This window comes from Seriola aureovittata, chromosome 19 (assembly GCF_021018895.1).
Source record: "Seriola aureovittata isolate HTS-2021-v1 ecotype China chromosome 19, ASM2101889v1, whole genome shotgun sequence".
Lineage (NCBI taxonomy): Eukaryota > Metazoa > Chordata > Actinopteri > Carangiformes > Carangidae > Seriola > Seriola aureovittata.
Genome location: NC_079382.1, coordinates 9,315,946 through 9,340,830, shown reverse-complemented (window position 1 = coordinate 9,340,830; position 24,885 = coordinate 9,315,946). Strand labels below are relative to the sequence as shown.

The 24,885-nt window shown below is 39.3% G+C and overlaps 1 protein-coding gene across 3 annotated transcripts in view; it reads left to right on the top strand.

The window, feature by feature from the left end:
* LOC130187628 (A-kinase anchor protein 7-like) overlaps positions 1–24,885 on the top strand; it is a 40,842-nt gene that overhangs the window by 575 nt on the left and 15,382 nt on the right. For 2 of the 3 annotated variants that reach the window (XM_056405385.1, XM_056405383.1), the window contains exons 2-9: positions 86–323; positions 1,216–1,377; positions 1,589–1,737; positions 2,640–2,776; positions 4,913–5,073; positions 7,972–8,084; positions 9,540–9,586; positions 10,069–10,169. In XM_056405385.1, the coding sequence (XP_056261360.1) occupies positions 86–323; positions 1,216–1,377; positions 1,589–1,737; positions 2,640–2,776; positions 4,913–5,073; positions 7,972–8,084; positions 9,540–9,586; positions 10,069–10,169 (1,108 nt within the window). The remainder of the gene's footprint in view (positions 1–85; positions 324–1,215; positions 1,378–1,588; positions 1,738–2,639; positions 2,777–4,912; positions 5,074–7,971; positions 8,085–9,539; positions 9,587–10,068; positions 10,170–24,885) is intronic. The other variant, XM_056405384.1, reaches the window with a different exon arrangement.

The following is a 24,885-nucleotide window of genomic DNA, read 5'->3' as shown; positions in this document are numbered from 1 at the left end:
TGGAAAAAAAGCTCGTGTTTTCCTCACCTCAGTTTACAAAAAGTATAATGTTGTGACCTGGTTACATCATTCCTCTCTGTTTTAGACCCTAGCACAGACCTGTCTGTACCAGCAAACAGTGTGTGATATGCAGCCAGCCAGTATCTCCTATGGCAAAGAGACCATTGCGATTGCCTCAGATGATGATGATGAGGGTGGTGAAGATGTAGCTGGACAGGAGAGTAGGCTAGAAGATGGGGAATTGGTGAAGATAATAATGACTCCAGGCCAGGTGGATGCAGTCAGCATGGAAATCCAGCAAGGGGCCGCTGACACTGTGTCTGGTGAGTAGGACTGACTGCCTGAGATAATGTCTGGATTTGCCAAAATGGCCACACAGTACCAATTGAACTCTTTTATTTGGGGAAAAAAAAAACAGCTCTGAAAATCCAGCCGATGCAGGGACTCTTTGTGCAGGATGGAGAGCGTTTCCAAATAATTTAAAATCAGCATGCAAATTGGCGCATGCCGCTTATGTGGCAAACAAATTACCAGGTGTGCCAACAGCTTGATAAACAGTAGAGACTGGTAAACACATCTTTGACATGGCTTGATAGATTTATATTCAGATGAAAAAGGTTTTGTACTTTCTTTTCTAATGTTTGTTGCTGTTAGCTGACTACAACCTTTCCACTTGAGTAATAGTAGTTTGGAATATCTTTATCTGTAATAGTACAGATAATAGTTAAACATTTTTATTATATTGCTCTACCTGGTTCAAAATTCAAGTGTACCTTAGTATTAATCGTCCCCTTGATAACCTATTACCACAGATATTCCACATCATATGCAATCTGTACTTAAGCAGATTTTCTACTCCTCTGATTTTCTATCACGGTAATATAATTTTACATCATTATATCTGTAAATATTGTAATGTAGCAAATTTTCTGGAGAACCAGTTGAAATTGTTAATCAGCAACTAACTAGACATGAATGCAAAAATAATTATAAATCCAACAAATCAGTCCTGCTTCCTGATTTGTCCACATTTGACTGATACACACAGAGGTGTATTACTGAACATATCAATCAATATTATAAGGGATTGGCCACTGAGTACTGCAAAGAAGGTTTAGTGTGTTCTCGAATCATCACCTGTACTTGTGTATAAGTATGTTTTTGTATCCATGGTCATGTATGTGTGTTTGTTGTATTATATATATTTTTTCTTAGCAGCTCCTACAGGATCAAATGAGAAGAAGACAAAGAGGAAGATGAGGAGGGAGAGGAAGAAGCTGATGAAGGAAAAGCTCAAGTCAGCCGATACTTCGGAAAATTTAATGTCAGAGCTCCCATTCGCTCTGACCAGCCCCACCAAATGGAAGGAGCTAGGATGTATGTTTAATATTATTTTTAATTATTTCTAATCATTTTTTTAATTAAAGGTTAGGATTTTTTTAAACCATCAAAAAGCTAAAGACTAATAGGTCTGATTTAAATGGAACAAAGTTGTGCTGCAGCCTTGAAGCTGACAGAGTAGCCAGTTGCCTGTATTATTGACAACCTGACTATGATTTCTGTTTCAATTAATGTCCATCCTCTGTAGTCCCCAGCTCAGAGTCCACCCAGAGAAAGAGGAAGAGAGGAGAAAGTGGAGGGCGAGTGGACAGTGAGGAGGATGGTGACAAGAAGAAAAAGAAGAAAGAGAACCAACGACCAAACTACTTTGTCTCCATCCCCATTACTAACACAGATGTAAGGAATTACTATACTGTTCACATACTTGTGTACTTTAAGGATCATGCTGGAGTCTCTGCACCCTTTACCCAACTTATTACAAAATTACAGATTCTTTTATCAAAAATCTTACCAACAAATTTTGAGTGAATTCACTTTTTCATTAATCACTTAATTGTTTCAGGTCACACTATGCTTTGGAAAACAGTTGGCATTATTAGAAACTGATAAAGATTAAGAGTAAATTGGCTAAAACATATATAAACATCAGTATGGTTCTTCATCCAATTCCTGCCTTTTTCCATGCTACAATAAGCGTGGCACTTGTATTTCTTTCCTCATCTGACCAATTGCATACTTTCTGGAATTAAAGCTGTTCTTTGTTTTTGTGAAGCTAATAAAATCAATCTTTGTTTTAGCTGCTACCACTTTCTGTTATTATGACGCAGAAACCGATGACTGTCGACCTTGTTGTCTCCTCATGTGTTGGTAATAGATGAGATGAGAGAAGCTGTTGCAGAAACCCTTTGTATTGCCCCATTTTGGTGAATACTTTAATCTGTTCTCTCCAGATCATTGTTGGATTCATTATTTGACATTTGTTCATGGTCAGTGTACCTTGATCTGTGCAGGCTGGAAATCACTCAAGGAAAAAACATTCTGGATTCAATTTTCTGACGCCTGATGACACTGAAATCTTGTTCCTTATTGACCAAAAAGCTCCTCTGAAGGAACATTGATTTACTCCATGGTGATCATCTACTGACGCCTCATCTGTAATGTTTTATTCTCATCTTCTTTCTTCTGCTCATTCATGGTAGGGAGGATGAGAGAAGAGAGGGAATGAGCAGTCACTGTATGTGATGGTATCTGCCTTATTGTAAATGCTGATGATTAAAAGTAAATTTGTCCAATGACAGATAAGCTCAGCCGTGGCTGAGGTCCAAGAGGTGGTGCTTCAGCAGGAGCCCCAATTGGCCAAAGCCATGATCCCCATCCCAATTCTCCACATCACGCTGTTAGTCACTCATCTCGCCAATCAGGAGCAAATAGACCTGTGAGTGGATGCACATGCCAACATATACACAAACATGCAAACAAACTCAGCAGACACATGGTAAATAGTAAATGGACTGCACTTATATAGGACTTTTCTAGTCTTATCGACCTCTAAAAGCACTTTATTGCCACATTCACACACACATACAGTATATTTAAGTACATGTCAGTCCCCTATTGCTTGTGCAGCTTAACTAAATCCAAGTTACTATAGAATTGCACAACATGAATAAGTCAAAGGAAGTAAAAACAACTGCAGTCAGCGAATGTGTGATATTAGTGGAGCAAAGTGGTGATATTTAAAGTGTTTGATACAATAAAGAAATGGAAACCATCATTTCACGGCAAACAGTTTGACTTGTCAGAAAAGAAATGCTCAGGTGTGACGTTAATAATGGCTCCTTCATGTTAAAACAAATTCTTCCATCATTAATGTTGTTAATTAGACCTGCGTTCTTCCTACTATGACATGTAAATATGTCTGCAGTGAAACAGGTCAACAGGCCTGAAAATTACAAACTAAAATATGATAATATACTACCGCAATGTTTTTCACATGATAACAATGACATTACAGTTACATCCCATAACTGGCTTAATTATGTTTTTTAAAATAGCAGAAATTACCACATGAAAAGCTTTCAATTTTACAGATTTTTTATTTTTATTTTTAAGAAAGCTGAAATGAAACGGAGCGTACCAAATTGAACTGAATTGGATCCATACTGTATGTAATACAGAAACGGCAACGTTGACATGAGTCATTACTTAAATGTCAAACAGCCCATTAGTTGGCAAAAGCTCGACTACCAGACGCTACAGTTCAAATGTTCAAACAAAACAAAATCCAATATTAGTGCGACTATATCCATAAAATTGATTGCAAGAGATGATATCACAGTATAAATATATATAGCATTATTGATGTGTCCCTCTGCTAATGCACCCAGTTATCCATGCAGATCAATACTGATTGGCTTTTTGGTGTACATGCACACAGACCTGTGCTGTAGATTATTTTTCTACAGTGACAGATTGCTTTCTCTCCTGTCTATTCTGTAATGTAGGATAAAATTGAATGAAATCTCTCCTTTCTCATGCGTTCTCCATCTTCCGAATTGCTCACAGCTAAAACGCAGAGCCTCAGTCAAACAGAGTACCACTGAATATGGCTATAATTATGTTTTCTCATGCGATTCCATCTATTCTCTGTGATGCTTTATATCATAGAATCACAGATCGAGATCCCTTCACAGAGTCTTGTTTCAGTTGTGAATGTACAGACTACAGCAGATTTGAAGACAGGGAGCAAATGAGTCACTGCTCTGCAGTGACTCATTTTTTCAGGTTTAGATTCCAGTAATGAGCCTTGAAAATACTGTTGAAGAAGTTTTAGGAAGAACAGTCAACACTCAAACATGCCAGTCAGAATAAACAATCCCTATTTCGCACATAAATTTTATATCTTACAATCTGTCCTTTTTAAAGGTCATTTCGACTGGTACTTCTGAAATATTTATACTCTGCCTGTGCATCATCATCAGACATCTCAAACATCTGAATATTTTTGATTTGTTTTGGTAAAATGTGTCATCTAATCCACACATTGTTATTGTAATTAATGCGAACAGTGCGGAAAAATCCCACCAATTTGTGTGATTTTTAGGCAAAGTGAAATAAATGTTACCCACATTGTGTGCTAATACATGGTGCTGTAATATTTATGTAAGCTATGTGAAGTTATTACTCTAGCATTTCATGAAAGAGCGCTGGAAATGACGAAGCCGAGTTATGTGATGATAGCGATGCTTAATCTACATCAAGTAAAAGATTGTGTCATTAGTAATCACTATTCTCTCGTTATGTAATAGGAGAGGGACGGAGGGAGGGAGGCAGGGAGGGAGAGGATTAAGTTGTGAATTGGTGTGTGTGTGTGTGTGTGTGTGTGTGTGTGTGTGTGTGTGTGTGTGTGTGTGTGTGTGTGTGTGTGTGTGTGTGTGTGTGTGTGTGTGTGTGTCTGTGTGTGTGTCTGTCTGTCTGTCTGTCTGTCTGTCTGTGTGTCTGTCTGTCTGTCTGTGTGATTGTGTGCGCGGCATTGTGTGTTATGTATATTCATGTGTATATTTCCTTTCAGAGCGGCAACCACGCTGACCCAGGTCGAGCCGTTATTGGCTGAGCTGCTGGGTGGGCGGAATCTGGTGCTGCCCTTCTCAGGCATCGGTCATTTCAGGAAGGAGGTGGTGTTTGTTGGGCTGGCCCCCGGACAACACAGACACACACTGGATAACCTGGCAGGTCAGTGACAAATGTATAGCTTTTCACTCTCATGTCATCGTCCAACGCCTCTGTAAGTCTGTCACATTGATGTATAGGCTGTAAGTACTGAATTACATTTTGTTTTATAAGCGGTTTTCATTCTGTGTTTTGCTAGAAGCTAAATCACATTATTGAATGTTATTGTGATGCAGTACTTGTCTTTTGTGGAGGGAGGTCTGAACTTGGAGTCAGCTGAGGAGACCCACAGCTGGTTGGAGGGTTTAGTGTCTTTCTTAAGGACACTTCTTCAGGGTGGATGCTTGCTGTCCTGGGGCCTTTGCTATGGGAGGTCACAGATTAGACAGTTTTAGGCTGTAATGCTAACTGTCACACTCTCACATTCAAAGTTCAGAGGTGATCTAAGCCTGACTTTTATCCTGGAGTGACCTGGAGATTAGATTAAACAGTGGAGTTCTTGAAATAAACAACTAATAAAAGAGTGTGAAAATGTGGCTTATTTAGGCCAGGGCCCAGTTTGAGTATTTAATTGAAAATAAAGCATGGTAATACCATACAATGTGCCGATGTATGTTAGCCCTAATCCTTGAAAGTCAACCACAGGCACTGATTGGTTATTCAGTGTAACTACATTCTCTTTCTGCAACTAGCATAAGTGGATCTGGTGAAATAACTTGACATTTGCTGCCTTTCTTTGTCGCTGTCTTTTTTACTTTCTTTTCACTTCACGTGTGTGTGTACATTGTGTGTGTGCGTGACACGTCCACTTACATTTGTCCTTTTACATCATTATACCTGACTGGGGGGGAGGCAGAAGCATTTGCGTGTATGTTTTTGTGTTGTGCCTGAGGCAACAACATTAAGCCAACATTTCTAAGAGGATTCTCGCTCTGTTGCTCTCGTGATACCAACAAACACACACGGACACTCACAGCTAGACAGAGTAAATGAACTCACATTTGCTTATTACCGTCCATTTCCACTCTAAAATATCAGATCAGAAATATGCAGTGATTTTTAAAAGTAGACACAAATTGAGGGACTTTATTAATGTGCATGTGATCCACATTTTGTTATTTGTGTCTAGCTATAGGGGAGTTGATGGGTTATCATAAATTTATATTAAATTGCCTGAACATATTGTATTGGAGCAGCATTTTTAGCATTTGGCTATTACTGATGGCCAAGCTGAGACAAAACCCAAAAGGCATTTCATCTCGGCTTGATATAAAAGGAAATTCAAGGGACCAAAAGTTCTTAATAAAAACTTTGCAAGAGTTCAGAGGAGGTTTTGTTTTCATCCCATTCTGTCTTTCTGTTTGCAAGACCTTAAAGTGATGAGTTTGAATTGTTTGGACACTTTCATTGGTAATCAGGTATAGAAGCTAAGATTAACTTTTCATACCAAATTGCCAGAGGGGGTTGCAGTGGCGGTGGGTGTGTCCCCCCACTTGAATTTGCAGCCTCCAATTGGATTTACGTTTCTCCATCAAAGTTTCTGAGCCTCTCAGCAGACATAAGAGGCAGACCCTCCATAATTGGCCCAGTCAAACGCAGTCAGCCCTAACCCTTGATTGATTAAGTATGTTTTGCACTGAGCCTGAAGTGTGTCGAGAAAGTATTAATAGAAACAGTTTTGCTCAAGAGCTCATTTAATCTTGACGTTTAGGAAAGAATGTTTGCCTGCATGCGTCAAATGAAGTATGACTGTAGTTTGGCTTTAAAACAGCCCAAAGCAGCAAAAATACAGCAGCACCTCTGTATAGTCTGAACACCTCCTCAAACTGCCAAACAGAGGTCACTGGCAATGACTGTGAGTTTAAATGTGCTGTTGTCCCTCTGATATAAATGAAACACATTTATCCATATATGCCTCAAACCACTAAATAGGTTGTCATAACAAAACAACATTGCAACAGAAGTCATGTCCATACGCTTCTGTACAAACTTGTTTGTGAAACATTAGTTTGCAGTGCTCATTACCTACTTAAAGAAATATTCAATCAAGCTCATTTTGCTAGCTGTGATATTGAGTTTTGACCCCTAACAGTGTCACTTTGTTTATTTACTGTATTGCTCTTAATCTCTTTTAAAAGTATAAGTTTTTGGAGTATAGCATATAAAGTACAGCTTAAAATTCTTAATATTAGTACCATAACCAAACTGCTGATGTTGACACAGTCAGCTCTGCATGTATGTACTGTAGATGAGGACTTTAGCTTCTTGTAAACCCTTACAACTGGACCATTTACTCTTTGGTGTTTAACAAGGATCCTTAATGAAGAGTGATGCTTCCTTTCACAAACCTCTAATTATAATTCGGACATGAGAAACAAAACAGTGATAAGAAAAGGTCACAAGCAAAGGGTCCACGTATTGTTATTGTTGTTGGAAGAGTAAAATAAGGGTGAAGCAGGAAGTCAGACTCTCCCGTCCTCTCATCTGCTCTCTCCGCCACTGTTATTGATTATATACTAACCTTTCTCTCCCTTTACAGCTCCTCTTCTAAAAATACCTCTATGGTTTCCCTCTAAACCTCATCAGTTGGTGTGTGCATCTTTGACTGTGTGTGTATGACCTTGGAGGTTGTGTGTGTGTCAATGCTTGTGCCCTTGTTTGTGTGTCTGTCTTTGTCTGCGTGGTCAAATGATTCTCCAGCAAAAAGCTTTTTTTCCATTCTCAGCGATCTTTGTTGAACTATTTGTGTTTTCCTTTTTTTTTTTTTACAAAAGTCCATAAAACGGATTTGAAATGGTTCATAGAAATAGAGGTGGATGTACAGCATACTCATGATGTTATGGGTATGTTATAGTAACATTTTGCATTATGTCAACTTACGGCCTTCCTCTTTGGCCTTATTTATAAGTGGTTGCTTATATAACTTTTGCCTTTTCAAAACTTTGTGTATGTTTGTTGCAGAGTTGTTGCGAAGTCGTTTTGAGGAGCAGGGTCTTCTGCAAGGAGACAATCGTGGGTTTGAACCCCACCTCACCATTATGAAGTTGTCCAGAGCATCAAAACTACGATCCCAGGTACGCACACGTACGCTTACACACATATTATCGTTAGAGTTTGGTCATGAAAAAGTGTGTAGATATGCTCAATATATTAGCATACCACAAGTGTGAGCCAATATCAACTTAGAGAAAAACGTAGTTGTCAGTCCAACCTACCTTTTGCTAGGGGTGTAATGATTCTGAAACCGAGACCGAAACTGCAACACAAACATCCACAATCTCATGTCGGGAGGCCGGAAGACGGAACTGAAACACTCCCCCCTGCGGTAATAATTAGGCTATCTAGTTTAATGAGCTCAAGATGGATAATAACTGTGAGATTACAGAGCCCCTGGGCCCAGCAATGTGGGTACTATTTGGTTATCCTCTCCTCTAAAAAAAGAAAAAAAAAGAACAAAAAGATAGATATGAAGATATATAAGAGATACGAACTGAACCATGGTTTAGGGGAATCGTTACAACCTGTCCTTTTACCACCAGTGTTTGACAGATTGTTAGGGCATTTTTATGCTAATTGTTCATGCTTCAATTTGAATTTCTTAACATATTTTAACCCATTAAGTTGATTTTAATTTGTACTAAGAATATTAAATGTTGAGGTTGTGCAGAGACTAGGAAATACAAAAGGAAATACAGTATGTCCCTCCACACTGGGATGTCAGGAATATCAACTAACCTGAGGCCAATGCATTGCGCATACACAATATACAGTGTATGGAAATAGCTCATTTTAAACTAATTACCAAGTCAGTTGTTGCACTGGCACATTTTGGTTTTAATGGATAAAATCAGAATAGTTTCACTTGTTCAAAAAAAAAAAAATTCATGATGCATTTTTGTGCTTTCATACACAGTCCTACATTAGCTTGCTTTCTCATAACAAACAGACTGAGAGAGATGCCAAACAGCTGCAGTGTCACACCTCTGTCCTCATCCAGCTAAACTCTCAGTGGCTGTAAAATGTGTGATCCAGTAGTTAGATTCCAAATTAGTGCTCCAGTCAAAACTATTAGTACGAATAACACACCTGCTGTGGTGTCTTAAAAGCAAATTGAGTGTATATAATTTCATAATTTATGATGTCAAACTAAGAGCCAAAAACTGTTATATTGGGAGGGATTAGGATAAGGTATGGGGGGGGGGGGGGTGTTATGGTGTGAATGGGGGAGTGGGTATGAAATTGAAAAAGATATAAATAAAAGAGAGGAGGGCAGTTAAGGGTGGAGAGGACAGAAAGATAAGCAGAGACGAGCAGTGGTCAGGAGGGGAGAGACAGAGGAAGGATAGCATCTATCTTCTTTTTTTTTTTTTTTCCTTTGACACCTGATGACATCTTATCCTGCCTGGCGCCTGCTGGGCTGCTTTTCTGTCCTCCCCTAATCTGTCTTTTGTGTGTGTCAAGAATGATTGTGCATGTCCTAAGAAGTGTGATAAACATGACATAAACAGCATTTTCCCTGTGTCTCATAGGGTATAAAGCGTGTGGACCCAGCCCTTTACTCCAACTATACTAACAAGTAGGTGCTTGGTTTTTCATGTAGCTACTTAAGTATTTGGGCGACTAAGTATGCTACCAAATGCAGTGGGACATTGTGTAATGTTTTGTGTCCACACTGCAGACTTGCTATAGATGTAAGCACAACATTTTAGTCAATATATGCATAGTAATAGAAAAGAAATACCATTTCTCTTTTTAGTCAGTTTTGTGACTCACTGGTGTTTTAATATTTCTTTGAATTTCAAATGTATCTGTTTTATTTGAACAGTATCACATTGCATCATCGTTTGTTTCCAGTTTGGTCATTCTTAGGATGTAAATACACATTGGCCAAGTACACTGCTCCATGCAGTTACATTTTGTTGTCAGTTCTAATTTGAGTGACTCACTGCTGTAAAGTGGCTGTAGTGACTGACATGTGCCTGTACTACTTGCTGGAGGCGTAAACACTCTCTCCTGTGTCTTTTATGTTCTCATACTCACTTTGCCTCTGTCACTCAGGTTTTTTGGAGACCAGACGGTGGAGCGGGTGGATCTTTGTTCCATGTTAAAAAAGAAGCAACAAGATGGATATTACCACACTGAGACTTCACTACAACTTGGTTAGTGCACACACAAACAGGGTCATATTGTGTGTGTGTGTGTGTGTGTGTGTGTGTGTGTGTGTGTGTGTGTGTGTGTGTGTGTGTGTGTGTGTGTGTGTGTGTGTGTGTGTGTGTGTGTGTGTGTGTGTGTGTGTGTAGTGTATCTGCCTATCAGTGCAATATTAACCCACTAGAGGGAGCTGTCTGTTAACACCATAATGTGTTTCTCTGTGTCAGTGGGGCAAAATATACTTGGAGCAAGTTATTTTTGGGGTCATTAATTTTTATTTGTTTTTATTTTTCATCTCTGGCGATGAATTTGAAGGAGAGTCATTCCATTCTATTTGTGTCTTTGTCAATCAGTTGGATGTCAGAAACTTATGAGGCTTTATTTTTAAATGGTATTTTTCATACCAGTAAAAAAAAAGGTTGGAGTGCTGGTTTTATGACTGGGGGAGACATATTTTTGAGTAGGTTTATGTAACACCATCAAACTTAGCAGAAGCTAAAAGAGAGGCAAACAGGCCTAATCAAACACTGTGGGGATACTCAAGCTCATTTCCATTTTAACATTACCACCATGCTGGTTCTTTCAAAAGTTGGCACTGTGGTGAAAAAGCAGCTTTAATGGCTACTGAATAAATTTAATGATGGGCATTGAGATGTTTCAGTAATGGATTCAAATGTTTTAACACTTGATGTAAGTGGGACATGTATGCATATCCTTTAATGTACATTTTCTGATGTGTAGCAGTGAAGTGTCAAGAAAAAGTTAAGTTTTTATTACAATTTGATATGGACTTCGTGGATTTGTTCTGACTCTATTGTTACTGTGTTGGCAGAAGCACACACATACTTGTTGTCTTGGTCTAGAGTTGTAGAGTTTTTAAATGAATAGAGGAAGTGCTCAGATCAGTGAGACTCCCTGCACTGTCGTTTAAAATGTGGCAGAAATTAGATCAGAAGATTTCAGAATTACATCAGAAGATTTCTGTATTGTGTCTTTTGTGTTGCCTTGTTATTGAGCTTGTAAAAGACCTGTTATGGAGCAGTTTAGAGTATGTTACTGTGTAGTCTAACATGAACTGGAGATGGCGCTGTTGACCACTGTGGGACTTGGGAGGTAGCCACACAGGCAATATCTTTGTGCTCCTGGTGTCGAGCTAATGCTGGAGCCGTGTAACAGCATGCTAGGAGCTGACAGGGAATTTGATCTATGTAAGAAAACAAACTTATGGAGGATTATCACATGTATGTATCTGATTTGTATGTTCACTGATAAAACAACTTGTCCATAATCACATATTGAGCAGCCACTTTTTGTTAAGCATCATCTGATCCCAAACAGCCTATTACTTCTGAAATATCTTGGAAGTATTGTAACATGTTGATTAGAAGCATGAGCGGCAGCTTTTTCAGGGTTGTTTCTCTTTGTAAATATGTTAGAAAATAAGAACCGTGCCATCTGTTTTGTTTTGACAGTAATGACATGAAATCAGTGACTGTATCTGCCCCAGAAAACCCTGACTTGAGAATCCCTGCTTTGAACTACTAAGTAGCATGGTCTGTGATCATATTCAAGCCAGTTGTATGATGATCAAAACCATATAAGCCGACAAACAAACCAAAACACATTTTTTATGCAAGCTGTAGCAAAAAATAAGCTCAATGTTTCACTATTATGGCTTAAAATTGGCTTAAATTAAGGTAGACATGTGAATGTGTATTTGTCTTTCAGAGTCACGAATAGCAACATAAATATACATGAATAAATTATAGCATTGTTACCATGGTGTTCTAAGGAGTAGTGTATACCTCTGAGTACACATAAGCACATACAAATGTGCATTGACAGTACGCAGCATATAATGGATTGACAGGGACTCCCCAAGTCCCACTGTCAAGTAGTTACACTAATTGCATTGTTTCTGTGTGCGCGCTGTGTGTGTGTGTGTGTGTGTGTGTATGTGAGAGAGAGAGAGAGAGAGAGCTGTCACCATGAGAGGGACTAGGCTGTCACAATGTTTTGTGGATCACTGGGCTGTCTGAGAGAGACAAAGAGCGACAGTGTGTGTGTGCGAGTGAGAGACAGAGAGAGCAGGGGGATGTTTACCTCACACTTCTCATCATCAGAAAGCTTGTGTTTTTGTCAAGTGTTTTTCCACAACAATACAGTCGTATTTAAATTGTGAATATGAATTGAGCACGACATTCAGTTCTCTGATATTATAATGCTGTCTGTGAGTGAAGTGACAGGAATTAAGTGTCATCCTAAAGCTTATAAGTTACATAAGCTTTTTAAACTGAGACTGTGTAAATTTCAAAAGAAGAAATATAACAGTCATCCTCTTATATTTAAAACGCTGAATTCATAAAAAATAAACACATCATCGCTCAGTTCAATTCACTTGGTTTTTCCACTACAACCTTTTTGGTGTCTTAGCTTATTGTGGCTAATGTCTGCAACTTTAGATAGATGTTAGTAAGTAACTGACATTACTGAGTCAGTTTGCTAATTTTGACTCTTTACTGCCTGTTACACAATGTTTTAACATGCTTGATTTTTTTATGGTTTACTAACGAAGAAAGTAAACTCACTGTAAATCACCAGGAGATGTTTGTTTCCTGCATGTGGTCCCATTGCACTTTCCCCTCGTCTCAAGAGACATTTGGAAAATGAAAGGAAATTGAATGTGAGATTATTCTTCTACTTGTAAACCCCCAGTGGCTGCTGTTCAGCCAGAGTTGCACAGGTTTGGTTTAAATCTGCCCTTTTAGCTCCTCTTAACTCCTTAATGAAACAATGACTCTCAAAGTCACCACAGGGACATTCATTACGATGAGTAAAATTGCTGATTAGTGTTAAAGTTTGTACTTTCTAAACTGAGCTCTTCATTAAGATTTTCCTTGACCATTAAAGTAACTGAAGCCAGCTGAACTTATAATTTTGTCCCCAGATCATAGAAATAATAAAATCAGCTCCTCTGAGGCATTGGCATGCACACACCATGTTACTTAATCAGTGCAGGATAAATTTAGCCTTCGAGGGGTTACCTTGGACAAGTTGCACTGTCACACATAAGGACTTGCGGTAGCCACAGTTTCACGGCTGTCACAAGACAGAAATTCATAAGGGGAGGCAGGTCAAGGTGTTAAAACACACCAGCAGGACAGACACTGTCACATCCCAATCTGAATAGATTAACCAGATTACTAATTACAACATTGACAACACTTTTTAGATTGATAGATACATCTCTCCTACCTTCTAACTACAATACTTTTACAACCTGTTCAGTGTGACAGACTACCTGTCTCAAGAGGCCAGTTCTTTTTAACTTTCCTTCCACAACGTACCAAATATGAATGTAAAACAGCAACTGAAGGTAACACATTCATCCATTTAAGGACGAATGGTTTGAGAATGGCCAACATCCACACTAGAGCTTGAAGTGTCTGTAATTTGAAGCCAACACGTGAGTGAGGCCACACACTCTCTACTGGAAAGCAATTACTCAGCCAGCACACAGCAGTCTTACTGCTCATTGTAGACAATGATGCAGCGGGGAGTAAACCACTGACTCCTCATCTAACAATTCCACAGATTTGACAAAGAAAATCGCTAATAACTTGAATAATTTTATTTACTGAGCAGATTTATTGCATATTGTTAATTTCCACTGTTATTCTTATACCTAAATTACTTATAAATTACTGCATAAAAATAACATCTTCTTTTAGTCATTGTATTCATAATGAAATATACACCTTGTGTTGTTGATGGACATGGAAAAACATAGTTTCATGTATCCTCTAAATTGCACCACTGAGTTTGATACTGCTGTTTACATGATATCATCCTGTCACGCTGTGTAAATTACACCAGAGAAAGCAATGGCTACTGGTTAAACTGAGTCTTGGTGGGTGTATCCTGTCCTATTCCTGTCAGGGTGCCGCTGAGGTTCAGTGTGCTTTCGCTGGTGGTGTGCAGAGGACAGTGTCTGATTTTCTCTGTGTATATGTTAATCCCACAATCCACAGTACAACATAATCCACTACAAGGCCTCTGATACACAATCCAGTAGGGTGTGTTTGTGTGTGGGGATCAGGGAGGAGGACAGAGAATATACAGACGGTGAGAGAAGGGTGAAAAGATGAGACGTGAGTTTTTCTTGGATGTATGTCATCTCCGCATTAAATTTCAGGTGCCAAAACTCTGAGGGAAGCAGTCACTCCTTGAGCAGTAACTTTGTCATAAATACAACAGAAGAGCAACTGTTTTATCTGTTTACAGAAGCTCATGTTGTTTTAACATGAGCAGCAAAATGAACGGTGGTGAGATAAAATTATACAAAGTAACGCTGGATTAGGGCTGCGACCAATGATTATTTTCCGTATTGAATCGGCTGATTGTTTTCCCACAGTCTTGCTTTGATATTCACTTTACCATCATGTGTGACAAAGAAAAGAATCAAATTCTCACATTTGAGTAGCTTTAACCACAAAATATTTGGCATTTTCTCAAAAAAACAAATAAATAAGAAAATATATTATTGAATCCAACATGGAAATGGCAGATTCCCCTGCTAACAATGAAAACTACTATATAAAGAGGCAATAATAGAATGTAAATGGCTACTGCTGAAGAAAATGTCATGCAGAAATACTATCAAAAACAGGGTTTTATGTCATGAAAATCTTAAACCTGCAGCGACTGATTTTCTTGGCCACTTGGATTCAGAAACAAGCTGTGAACACAACATTGACATCATCATCTTATAGGTGATATGGTAAACTTGTGAGCCAACAGTTGCTTATTTACACATCCAACAACAATATCATTCATTTTGAGTCGTATTCACAGTATAAGTAGGTCCATATTATTCATTCCCTTTTAGCTCTGTTTTTGGTTGCCGCCTACTCCTGAGGGAAATGTCTGGATCTGTAGCTGCTAAATGCTCCACTATGTTCGCCAGCTAGTTGTTAACTGTGTCTGTCTGCTGCCGGGAGCTGGGCAGGTAGTGTATAGTGGGTTTTTAGAGCTTTTTAGTTGAAAACAGATGCCTGCTGCAGCCAAAAACCACTCCATGAGAGCAGTGAGACTGAACCAAAATTTTCCGTCCACTCAGCTAAAAAACAAACTAAAACTCCCTGTGAACTCCAGAAAGGCGAGGAGAGCTACAGATTCAGGTGCAGGCTCACCATGATTGAGCCATGCTGTAACTGATACATGATACAAAAATAGTGATTATATCCACTTTAATTGTAACTTTACAGTGCAGTACCTGCAAAACTGTGGCTGTGAATAGGGATTACAACTCCTTCCTGCTTTCATCTCGTTTTGCTTTTTGTCTCTTGTCTGTGTACTTAAGAAGAAAGGGCCTGAAATATTGTGTTGCCTGCTCCGCTAATGTTTAGATAGTTGGATGACAGTTAATTACTCAGAACAATGTTGCTTCTCTGTTGGAATGTGATGTTAATGTAAGCAAAACAATGAGTGTGTATATGAGATAGATTGTCCTCATCACTCATCACGTCAATTCAGAAGGTATATGTGACGAATGTTTAAATTGTTTTCGTTGTAGTTAGTCCCACAATATGTTTGCAGCAAGTTGGCATGTGGTGGTCGGTAAGCCAAAGAAATGAGAGTGAAATTTCCAAAATGTCATGGTTCTAGAAACACATCTTTTCATGTTTGTGTTCTTACACACAAAGACAAATGGTCTGTGTGATGTGTAAAGTCAAGTGGAGGTAATACTTTACTGGTAGGTGCACTCTAGCTCCTGTCATGACCTATTGCTATTTACAGTATAGAAAACTCAAACCCACAGCTTTACATACAGAAACACACACATATATATATATAGGCATCAGTATGTACATAAAGAGGACCACACACACAATGCACACCATCACAAATGCATAGCACTCAACCAGAGTAGATGAATGTGGACTGTTGCTCTGTGACCTTTTGGTATTTTATTGAGATAAGGTCACTCACTTCTGTACAGACTGTGCTGCGTGGCTTTTGCAAATAACACAAGTCTTTGGCAGTGCTTAATTTCCAGTCGCCTATCATGAGTGTCAGATGATGCAATTTGCTAATTTGCATGTAAGTGGGCTAATTTCTCTCTGCAGAAATACTGAATCACAAGACTGCAACACAGGGCCAGAGCTGAGGAGATAAGGCATTGTTTCACAGTATTCAGGGATTATTAATGCCTGAAATGTAAAATATAGTGTGAAATTACTAAACTGGAGTTAGTTTTTCATACACTTACTGGTTGACACAGGCCACAGCTAAAGATAGTAGGTCAAAAATCAATTACACAAAAATCTGTGTGACAAACTGATTTAAAAATACAATTTTAGTTCAAGCACTCTGTAGTGTAACAGTTAATTCCTTCTTGGGATTCAGCAGGTCAGTTGCATTTTAGCCCTGTTTGTCTAGTAGCAGGAACAACTTTGTTGTACATTGGGAAATAAAAAGAAAAACCTATGATCCTTAAGTATAATGAAGACTCCATCTCCATGTTCCTCATGGAAAGATTAGCTCATCACTACTAATAATTAATGGCATTGGGTAGACTTTAAAACTCCCTCATCCTTCTCCCTCTAATTTATTAGAGGGAGAGAATCTAAATTTCTAATTCATTAGAGAGAACATCTGAATAAGGTCTTTTGTTGTGTATTGTGTATCCATCTCAGACCACAGGAGCATTGCCAAAGTTTGTTTGGTGATAACAGAATGTCATTCAAACAAGACTGAGGCTTAAGTAATTTCAAGTCCTGAAAAGCACCACCAGACATTATTATACAATTGAAGAGAGTACTCTTTGAGGAGAGGAAATATTAATTGAAATCCAGCAGCCAGAAAGCTATTGTTAGATAGCAATTAAAAAGCCTTGAGTAAATACACATTGCAACAAAGGAACTCTCACCGGTGGTGCTGGTGTGCCTGATGCAGGATGGTCTGGTAATGTTGCATTCACGTCGTAATGTTTAGGACAAAACATGAACGTCAGCCTCTGTGTTGTGAGAGTCGCAGATATCTCCTACTTGATGAAAAGACCTGTTGAAGTGTCAACAAACCACTGCAGAGCTATCATCATTGGCATCTAGATCTACAGCATTAATACAATTCATGTAATTTAAAGGAACTATACGCTGGTTGTTTGATTTCACTGGGTAATGAACTGCTACAAATACATACCACTGCCAAAGTTACTAAATTCAGCTATTTCCTTAGGCTTAGTGATCTCTGTCTCCTGTTCAAGTCATGCCAAGAATTTTTGACTATACAAAAGACTAGAGTAGCAACAAGGCCCTGCTAGTGCTTTTCAAATATTGGTAAAAGCAACAACATTAAAGCTTATACATAGTATCCTAGTGTGTTATCTCACGTTGATATCTAAATCTGCATTGAGTAGCGCAAACTAAGCACCTGACAACTTAGTGCTTTCAGTAGTGAATGTTAAGAGGATAGAAGAAGAGCTGCAGTGAGATTAAGTGGATGAGAGGAGACAGGACAGAAGGGAGACAGAGGTGGGCTAGAGAAGCAGCAGCAGTGACTGAGTAGACATGAGGACAGAAGGCTATGTGAGGGAGATCGAAGAGAATAGAGCAAGGAATAAGGGAGATTAAACAAGAACGATAAATGAGTGTGGGAAGAGAAAGGAGAGACAGAGGAGAGGAGAGGGGAAATGACTCGCAGAAGCAGTAGAATTAAACAGATAGTGAGGATGAGAAGAGCCGATAAGGTGGCCAGACAGACGGCAAGAGAAAATTGAGGGTCTGAGTGAAGGTGACATTAAAGAGACGAGCGACTTGAAGTTTGATATTAAAGAGAGGGTGAAGGAGGGGGGGTTGGGGAGGGCATGGGTCAAGCAAATAACAAGTCAGATGGTATGATGGAAAGAAACAGAGAGGAATAATAGTAGAGTACAGTGACAAGCGGAGGAAGATATTGGACGGGGGCTTTAGAGAGAGAGAGAATTGTCTTTCAGGTTTTCTGTGGCGGATGTGATGAGAGTCAAACCCAAACCAACTAAAATATTTTCCTCTATCTGTTTCTCTAACTGTCTGCCTGGCTCTAAATATTTTACTCTAGTGTTGATCAGTTTTAAGACTTATTTAAATCAGTTCTGTCAAACATTTTAACTGAAACTAATTATCCAGGAGACTTTGCTGCAGCACATGAACACTGTAACTTTGAAACAACCAGTTGATCAAGCACCATGTTTGTTTTCATATCTGTACGTCTTCATGAAGTTCAAAATCTTAAAAATAACCCCAAATTACCATGCTCTTTTCTGATTCAAATCTAATCGTCGCAATGATAGGAATAATGCGAACAACCTCACAGACCCACAGCACAGAGCCACAGCAGTGAAGTTAAGAGAAAAATCCCACCACCATATACTGTGTGATTGAGTCAGAGAAGCTTTAAAAGATAATTCGGGGGATTTTGAACCTGGGCCTTCCCATGTGTTTGGGTGTAAATGATTGATACGGACAAATATCTTTGCCATCGGTCCAGTACAGAAGAAGCAAGAACAGATTGCCCCTCAACTGCTAAACAGCTGCTGCAATGTAATCAGACGAGGCGTTTGTCAGCATCAAAGTACGTCATTTTACCTTGCAGAACAGGGGAGTTGCTGATCTTCTGCTGCCCTGATCGTTTAGTTTGTGTTTAGTTATTGTGTGACTTTTAGTGCACGAATATGTTTTCTTATCCTTTGCTTAAGTAAAAATTGGGCTAGGGCAATATGCAGGGGGTTTATATTGTTGTATTATGTTGAATGTTTCAATAATTTTTTTTTGTTTGTACTTATATTATTGTCTTTATATATCAGGTGTTTTTCATAATATATGACTATATAAAACTGCAAAACTTAATATAATACAAAATATTAAATATGAAATATACAAAATATTTTCATAGTATAATTTTCTTAAATATTAAAATGTTGCGTATGGCAGAAATACAAACAGTCCAGGTAAGCAAATAACAATACCACAGTGCAGCCATGTTCATTGTGGAGTGTCACAATGCTCTTTGGCAAACTTCAGCTGTGCAATGTTGTTTTCCCTTTAGTTTACCACTTTCCATCCAACCTTGCACATTGATTTGCATGTGGTAGATTTATGAACAGAGATGTTAATCAGCTCCAATGATTCCTTTAAGCTGTTAGCTGTTACTCTGTTTTTTTTTTTTTTTTTACCTCATTGAGCATCTGTGTTGTGCCTTTGAAGTCATCTTAGCTGGACGCCCACTTCTAGGAAGAGTATCCACAGAACTAAATTATCCCTATTTATAGAGAGTTTGTCAGACTGTGGACTGATATATATAATATTTTAACTCTTTGAGATGACTCTGTAACCCTTTCAGCTTTATGCAAATCAGCAATTCTTCATCGTAAGTCTCCTGACATCCCTTTTTGCGAGTCATGATTTACATCAGCAGATGATTCTCGTGAATAAGAAAGAAGTGTCTGAGAGTTTTTATGCCCCCATGCCGACAACAGCCAGGGCCGGAGGAATTATGTTTTCGGGTTGTCCATCCATCCGTCCGTCTGTGGGTTGGATTTGGGTGGGTTGGTTTGTAGCTCTATTCTGATCATTAAGTTGGTTTGTAGCCGTACTCTGATTGGTTGATTTGTTGTCACTGAGCTACACTAGAGGGACGACGTGCTTTGTGTGTATTAGAAATGATTCTTACTGTGACAGTGAAATATAATGAACCAGAACAATTCAATACCTTGATAAAAAAGTAATGCTTTTATGCCTCCTCGCCAGCGATGGCCAGATTCATAGGCATTATGTTTTCGAGTTGTCCATCCGCCTGTACGTCCGTCTATCTGACTGGCGTCTGTCCCATTAGATTTTGGGAGTCAAAGGTCAAAGAGAAAAGGTCAAAGTCACAGTGACCTCACAAAACACAGCTTTGTGACAATGGATGGATAGACAATATTGGACTACAGGCATCTCTCTCTCTCTCTCTCTGCATTGTGGGTCTTAAACAATCTTGTACATTAGAGCAATAATCACATTTTCATGGTGAGTTTCATGTTGATAATAGCCCTAATAGTCCTATAAATATTAAATGTTGAAAGATAGAAGATAACTGTTGGATACGCAGTACTTTGTGGCCACACTTGATTAAGTGCGCTTCACCACCACGCCATCACTGAAAAAATTTCAAGTAGAAATGCTAAAATACCAGGCGTGTCACACACAGTCTCAACATTATTCACAACATGCACACAGGTGCCTGTTTTTTTTCTTGCACATCAAGGTGCGTGCATTGCTTGTTTTTCTGTGTGTGTGCATGTTAGCATGTCTAGAGTAAATTATTCATATAAGTCTTATGATAAGCAGTAAGCCATATCACAAAGTCCCTGTTATCTGCAGCATGCAGTTGTCTTCTTCTCTTTGTGTGCATAACCTGTCTTGTGACTAAGTACTGAGGCACCATGAGCCAACCTTCAGCTAAACAAAGTCAACACTGTTGCAGGGTTTTTTCAAGCGTCTCTCTGTCTGCATTGTAAGGCTTAACTGAAAGCATATTTAGTGTGGCTCTTAAGCAGAGACTCACAAACTTGTACATTACAGCATATAACATTATTTTATACCCAGTTGAATAGTGTCTGAAATGTTCTATAGTTGAACTTTCAGAAAAAACAACTGTATTAAATTATCCACAAATTACAGGTTGTTTATAAAAAGACTCCTGGCAGAATTCATGTCTGTGTGTATACAGGGATGATCAGTGTGTGTTCATTAACATATGGGTACAGTATAACTGACGCTCAATAGCAATTGAGCCTCATCAATGACAACACTTAGGCCACACAAATAGCAGTTATCACAGTGTGTGTGTGTATGTGTGTGTGTGTGTGTGTGTGTGTGTGTGTGTGTGTGTGTGTGTGTGTGTGTGTGTGTGTGTGTGTGTGTGTGTGTAAAGTTGCAGCTGTGAGCTGAATGCTGCTGTTGGAGACAGGGCTCCACTGTCTACCCACACAGCTGAGCTCAGTGGTTCACGCATCACACACTACAATATATGTGGTGTGTGGGTGTGGCTATTTGCCTTAACATCCCATCTTGCTCTTCACTCACACACTCACACCTCCTTACCTCGTGTTTGTAATCCCCCATTAAATGTGCTTTTGACTAACACTCTGTTGGTTTTTTGCACAAGGAGCTACAAAAAAAAGCATCCCTGAATCTGGTGGCGAGTCATTGTTCTACTCAAGGACCCATCAGCACAGTTGCTGAAGGGGGCTGTTGAAAGGGCTTGAACCAAGGCCTTCTGGTTGATAAGCAGTGCCTCTAATCACCTTGCACCTTGCATCCTGATTTCATCATACAGAGCACAGCAACAAAATCATGTAAATAGTATCTTGTGAATAATCTTTATTTACATTTAAAATGTATCTGTAATTTGAGTTTTCTTAGACATAGCATTTTATACCTTATATGACCATTTGGGTCCTTCATGACTAAAAATTCTTTTTGAGCATAAGCTCTAGTTGAGTTTTCATGTCAGGAGAGATGGAAGGCAGACCGGTTTTAGCTTTGTGTGCTGATGATCAGTTTGCCTTCAGGGAATGATGGCTGAGCTGCAGGTAGTTGCAGAGCTTTGCAGTGGAGATGGACTCCAAGTCGCAGATATATATGCATAAGTAACTTTTTGAATAAATTGTATTTCTGGGTGCACTTAAAAAAAAAAAAAATTCCCTTGAGCTACATTTTGCTGCACTACTCTGCTTTTTAAATCCATTTTTAGTCAGTGCAGGAACTTCAGAGAGGCTGATAGTGTGTTTTGTCTCTTCCCACTACCTGAAAGGTCATCAAACTGTAACTCCATTTCACCAATTGTAGAATAATGCTTAATGCAACAGCAATATAAAGTGAAGTAAAACATTTTTTTTTTTTTTTTTCCTGTCAGAACAGAGTTTTCGATCAGCTTGAGCAACTCGTGCTGGCGGGCTACACTGAGCTCCGACTGTGAAGACTCATTTGAGATCATTACATCAGAGTGCAGTGCAGTTCAGAGCTGAGTTAGAGCAGGAAAGTCTGCCTTTTATGGCGCCACAATATATATTACATCCAAATTGCTCAGCTAGTCTGATTACGCAACCATTCAGGCGATGCTGACTGAGGCATGGTAATTCATATTAATGACGAGAGAGAGAGTTGAGCAGGGATACCCAGTGTTCAACTGATGTATGGCTGCAAGAAAAGACTCAGTCACTGAGTCATTCGCTGTGTAATTCTGTGCTATTCCAGTATTTCGCACAAAGTGTGATGAAACCTGTTTGACATAGTAATAGAAAAAAATCAAATCAATATTTTTATTAATACACAGGCTGAACCTAACAATCATTGTCATTAATGACAAACCAATTAGTTTATAAGATGTGGGGAAAAAAGTGAAAAAACAGCCCTCACAGGTTGTGTAATAATACAGTTTAACGTGATATAAAACTCCTCACCTTTATAAAGCAAACAAGGCAAGCAAATATGTGTCATTTTAGCTTGCTGAATTGCTCTGTTATTAAGTCTTGCCACATCATTTTCTGTCAATCAACCAAACATTACAGCATTAAAAATATCCTCTACAGATATATCAGCATTTTTCTGGATTTGACAGCAAACTAAGAAGTTGAAAACCACAGTCACCTTTTTAGAGGAGTGTTTTACTTCTACGGACGTGATGAAAAATAAGCCCGAACTGATCCAATGCAGGTGGAATAAAAGAAATAATGGCCTGAACTGGACTCCATCGTGTCAGACTCACTTAGGTTCAGAATGTGAGTCCGAGCTCTACCAATCTGCAGCATCTAATATTCCTTACATTTGCAGCATTCTTTGAGGGCTGCATTATACCAGATAATATGAAATACATTGATTACACATGGGAAACTGCTGATAATCTCCATGTGTCTCCATATTCCCTTGCGCCTCACTTTGGGACATCCATCTTTACTGCTGACCATCGCCTTAACCGTAATCCATACTTAACCTTGGAGTTGACCTATATTTAACAATGAATTTTCATTAAAAAATGTTTCTATTCTTTGAGGATATTTGGCCTATGCAAAGAATATTATAGATCTCATAGATAACATAGATACAAGCAGTAGCGGGCTGCAGCTGCCGGCTATTCAACAACCATTATTCAAGCTACAGTGACGAGTGTAGGTGGAGCTTGAAGCCCCCCTCCCCCCCTCCACACACTCACACACTCACACACACACAGTAGTGTCTGCCGTCTCCTCATGTATACCGCTCCCTTTTCCTTGTCCATACACTTGCCACACTCTTGAGTGTGCTCACTCTGTCTCTTTCGTGAACACACACTTACTCTGCTGGCTCACACAGCACACCCTTCCTCCACTGTCCGCATCTAGTTACAAACACACACACACACACACACACACACACACACACACACACACACACACACACACACACACACACACACACACACACACACACACACACACACTTGTTATCTTGTACACATTCACACCTCTCCTCCTTGTGTCCCCACTTAACACACATAAAAAAATGACACTCTTTTTGTGTTTTTGTCCCCTACACACACACACAAACACACACACAATCCAGCTTTCCTATTCTCTCTTTATCCCTCCCTCTCCTTTCCTCTCTCTCTCTCTCTCTCTCTCTCTGACACACACTCACACACCCCTCCTCCCTGTGTCAGTGCAAAGTAGAGCGAGAGCAAGGAGCCACTCGTTCATTTTTTTCATTGTCTCCTGCCGTGCTCCGTCTTCTTCTGGGCTGCACAGACGAAAAGGGAGGGTTTTTTTTTTATTGCCTCCATCCTCGCCGTGTCTGCCTGTCGTTTGAGGGGGGAGAAAGAGTGACACAAAAGGGAGAAGACAGGGAGATAAAGAGTGGGAGAGACAGGGGAATAAGCAGGACTCTCACTCCATCTGTCTGTCTTAGAACAAGGGGAAAAGGAAAAAGAGGGGTAACAGCAGGGAGAGGGGAACAGGAGGAGAGGGAAGGAGGCGCCATGGGTCAACTGTGCTGCTTCCCTTTCTCCCAAACCGAGGAGAAAATCAGTAAGTGTCTCCTGCTCCTGTCTCCATGCGTGGGTGTGTGTTGTGGAGAGACTGTGTGCATGTAGTGTAGAAATATAATGTGCAGTGTGTGTGTGTGTGTGTGTCGCTTTGTGTCAGCTGTCTGTGTGTGCACGGCTACATCTGTGATTGTGTGTGTGACCTATAGATGGACAAAGAGTACATGCGTGTAAGAATGTGTGATCATACAGTTCCCTTTGTGTGCAGTCCAATATTGTATATTTGTAGAGTAATGGTCTGGCTTGTGAATTAAGAGCTTCTGCAACAAGATGAAATAGTTAAGAGTGACTGATAAGTCTGCTTACAGGCCTCTTACTGCAGATATCAACTGTGAGGACTAAACTTAATGTTTGTTCTCAAACCTTGTTCTAATTAGATCTCGTTGATGCTTCCAGACAATAAAAACTTAAAGGTGCTGTGTGGAGTTTTCTTGTAAACAAACAAAAGTTATGTTTACATTTGCTGTTTCTTACCAAAACACACTCTGCATCCTTGAGGTCTAAAAAAAAAAAAAAAAAAAAATCCTCTTCATGTTCTAAACCATGCATTGTGAACATCCATGCTTCCTAGCTCGCAGTTGTCTTCTTCACTGCCTTTTTTTGAAGCATTGCCGGGCATCT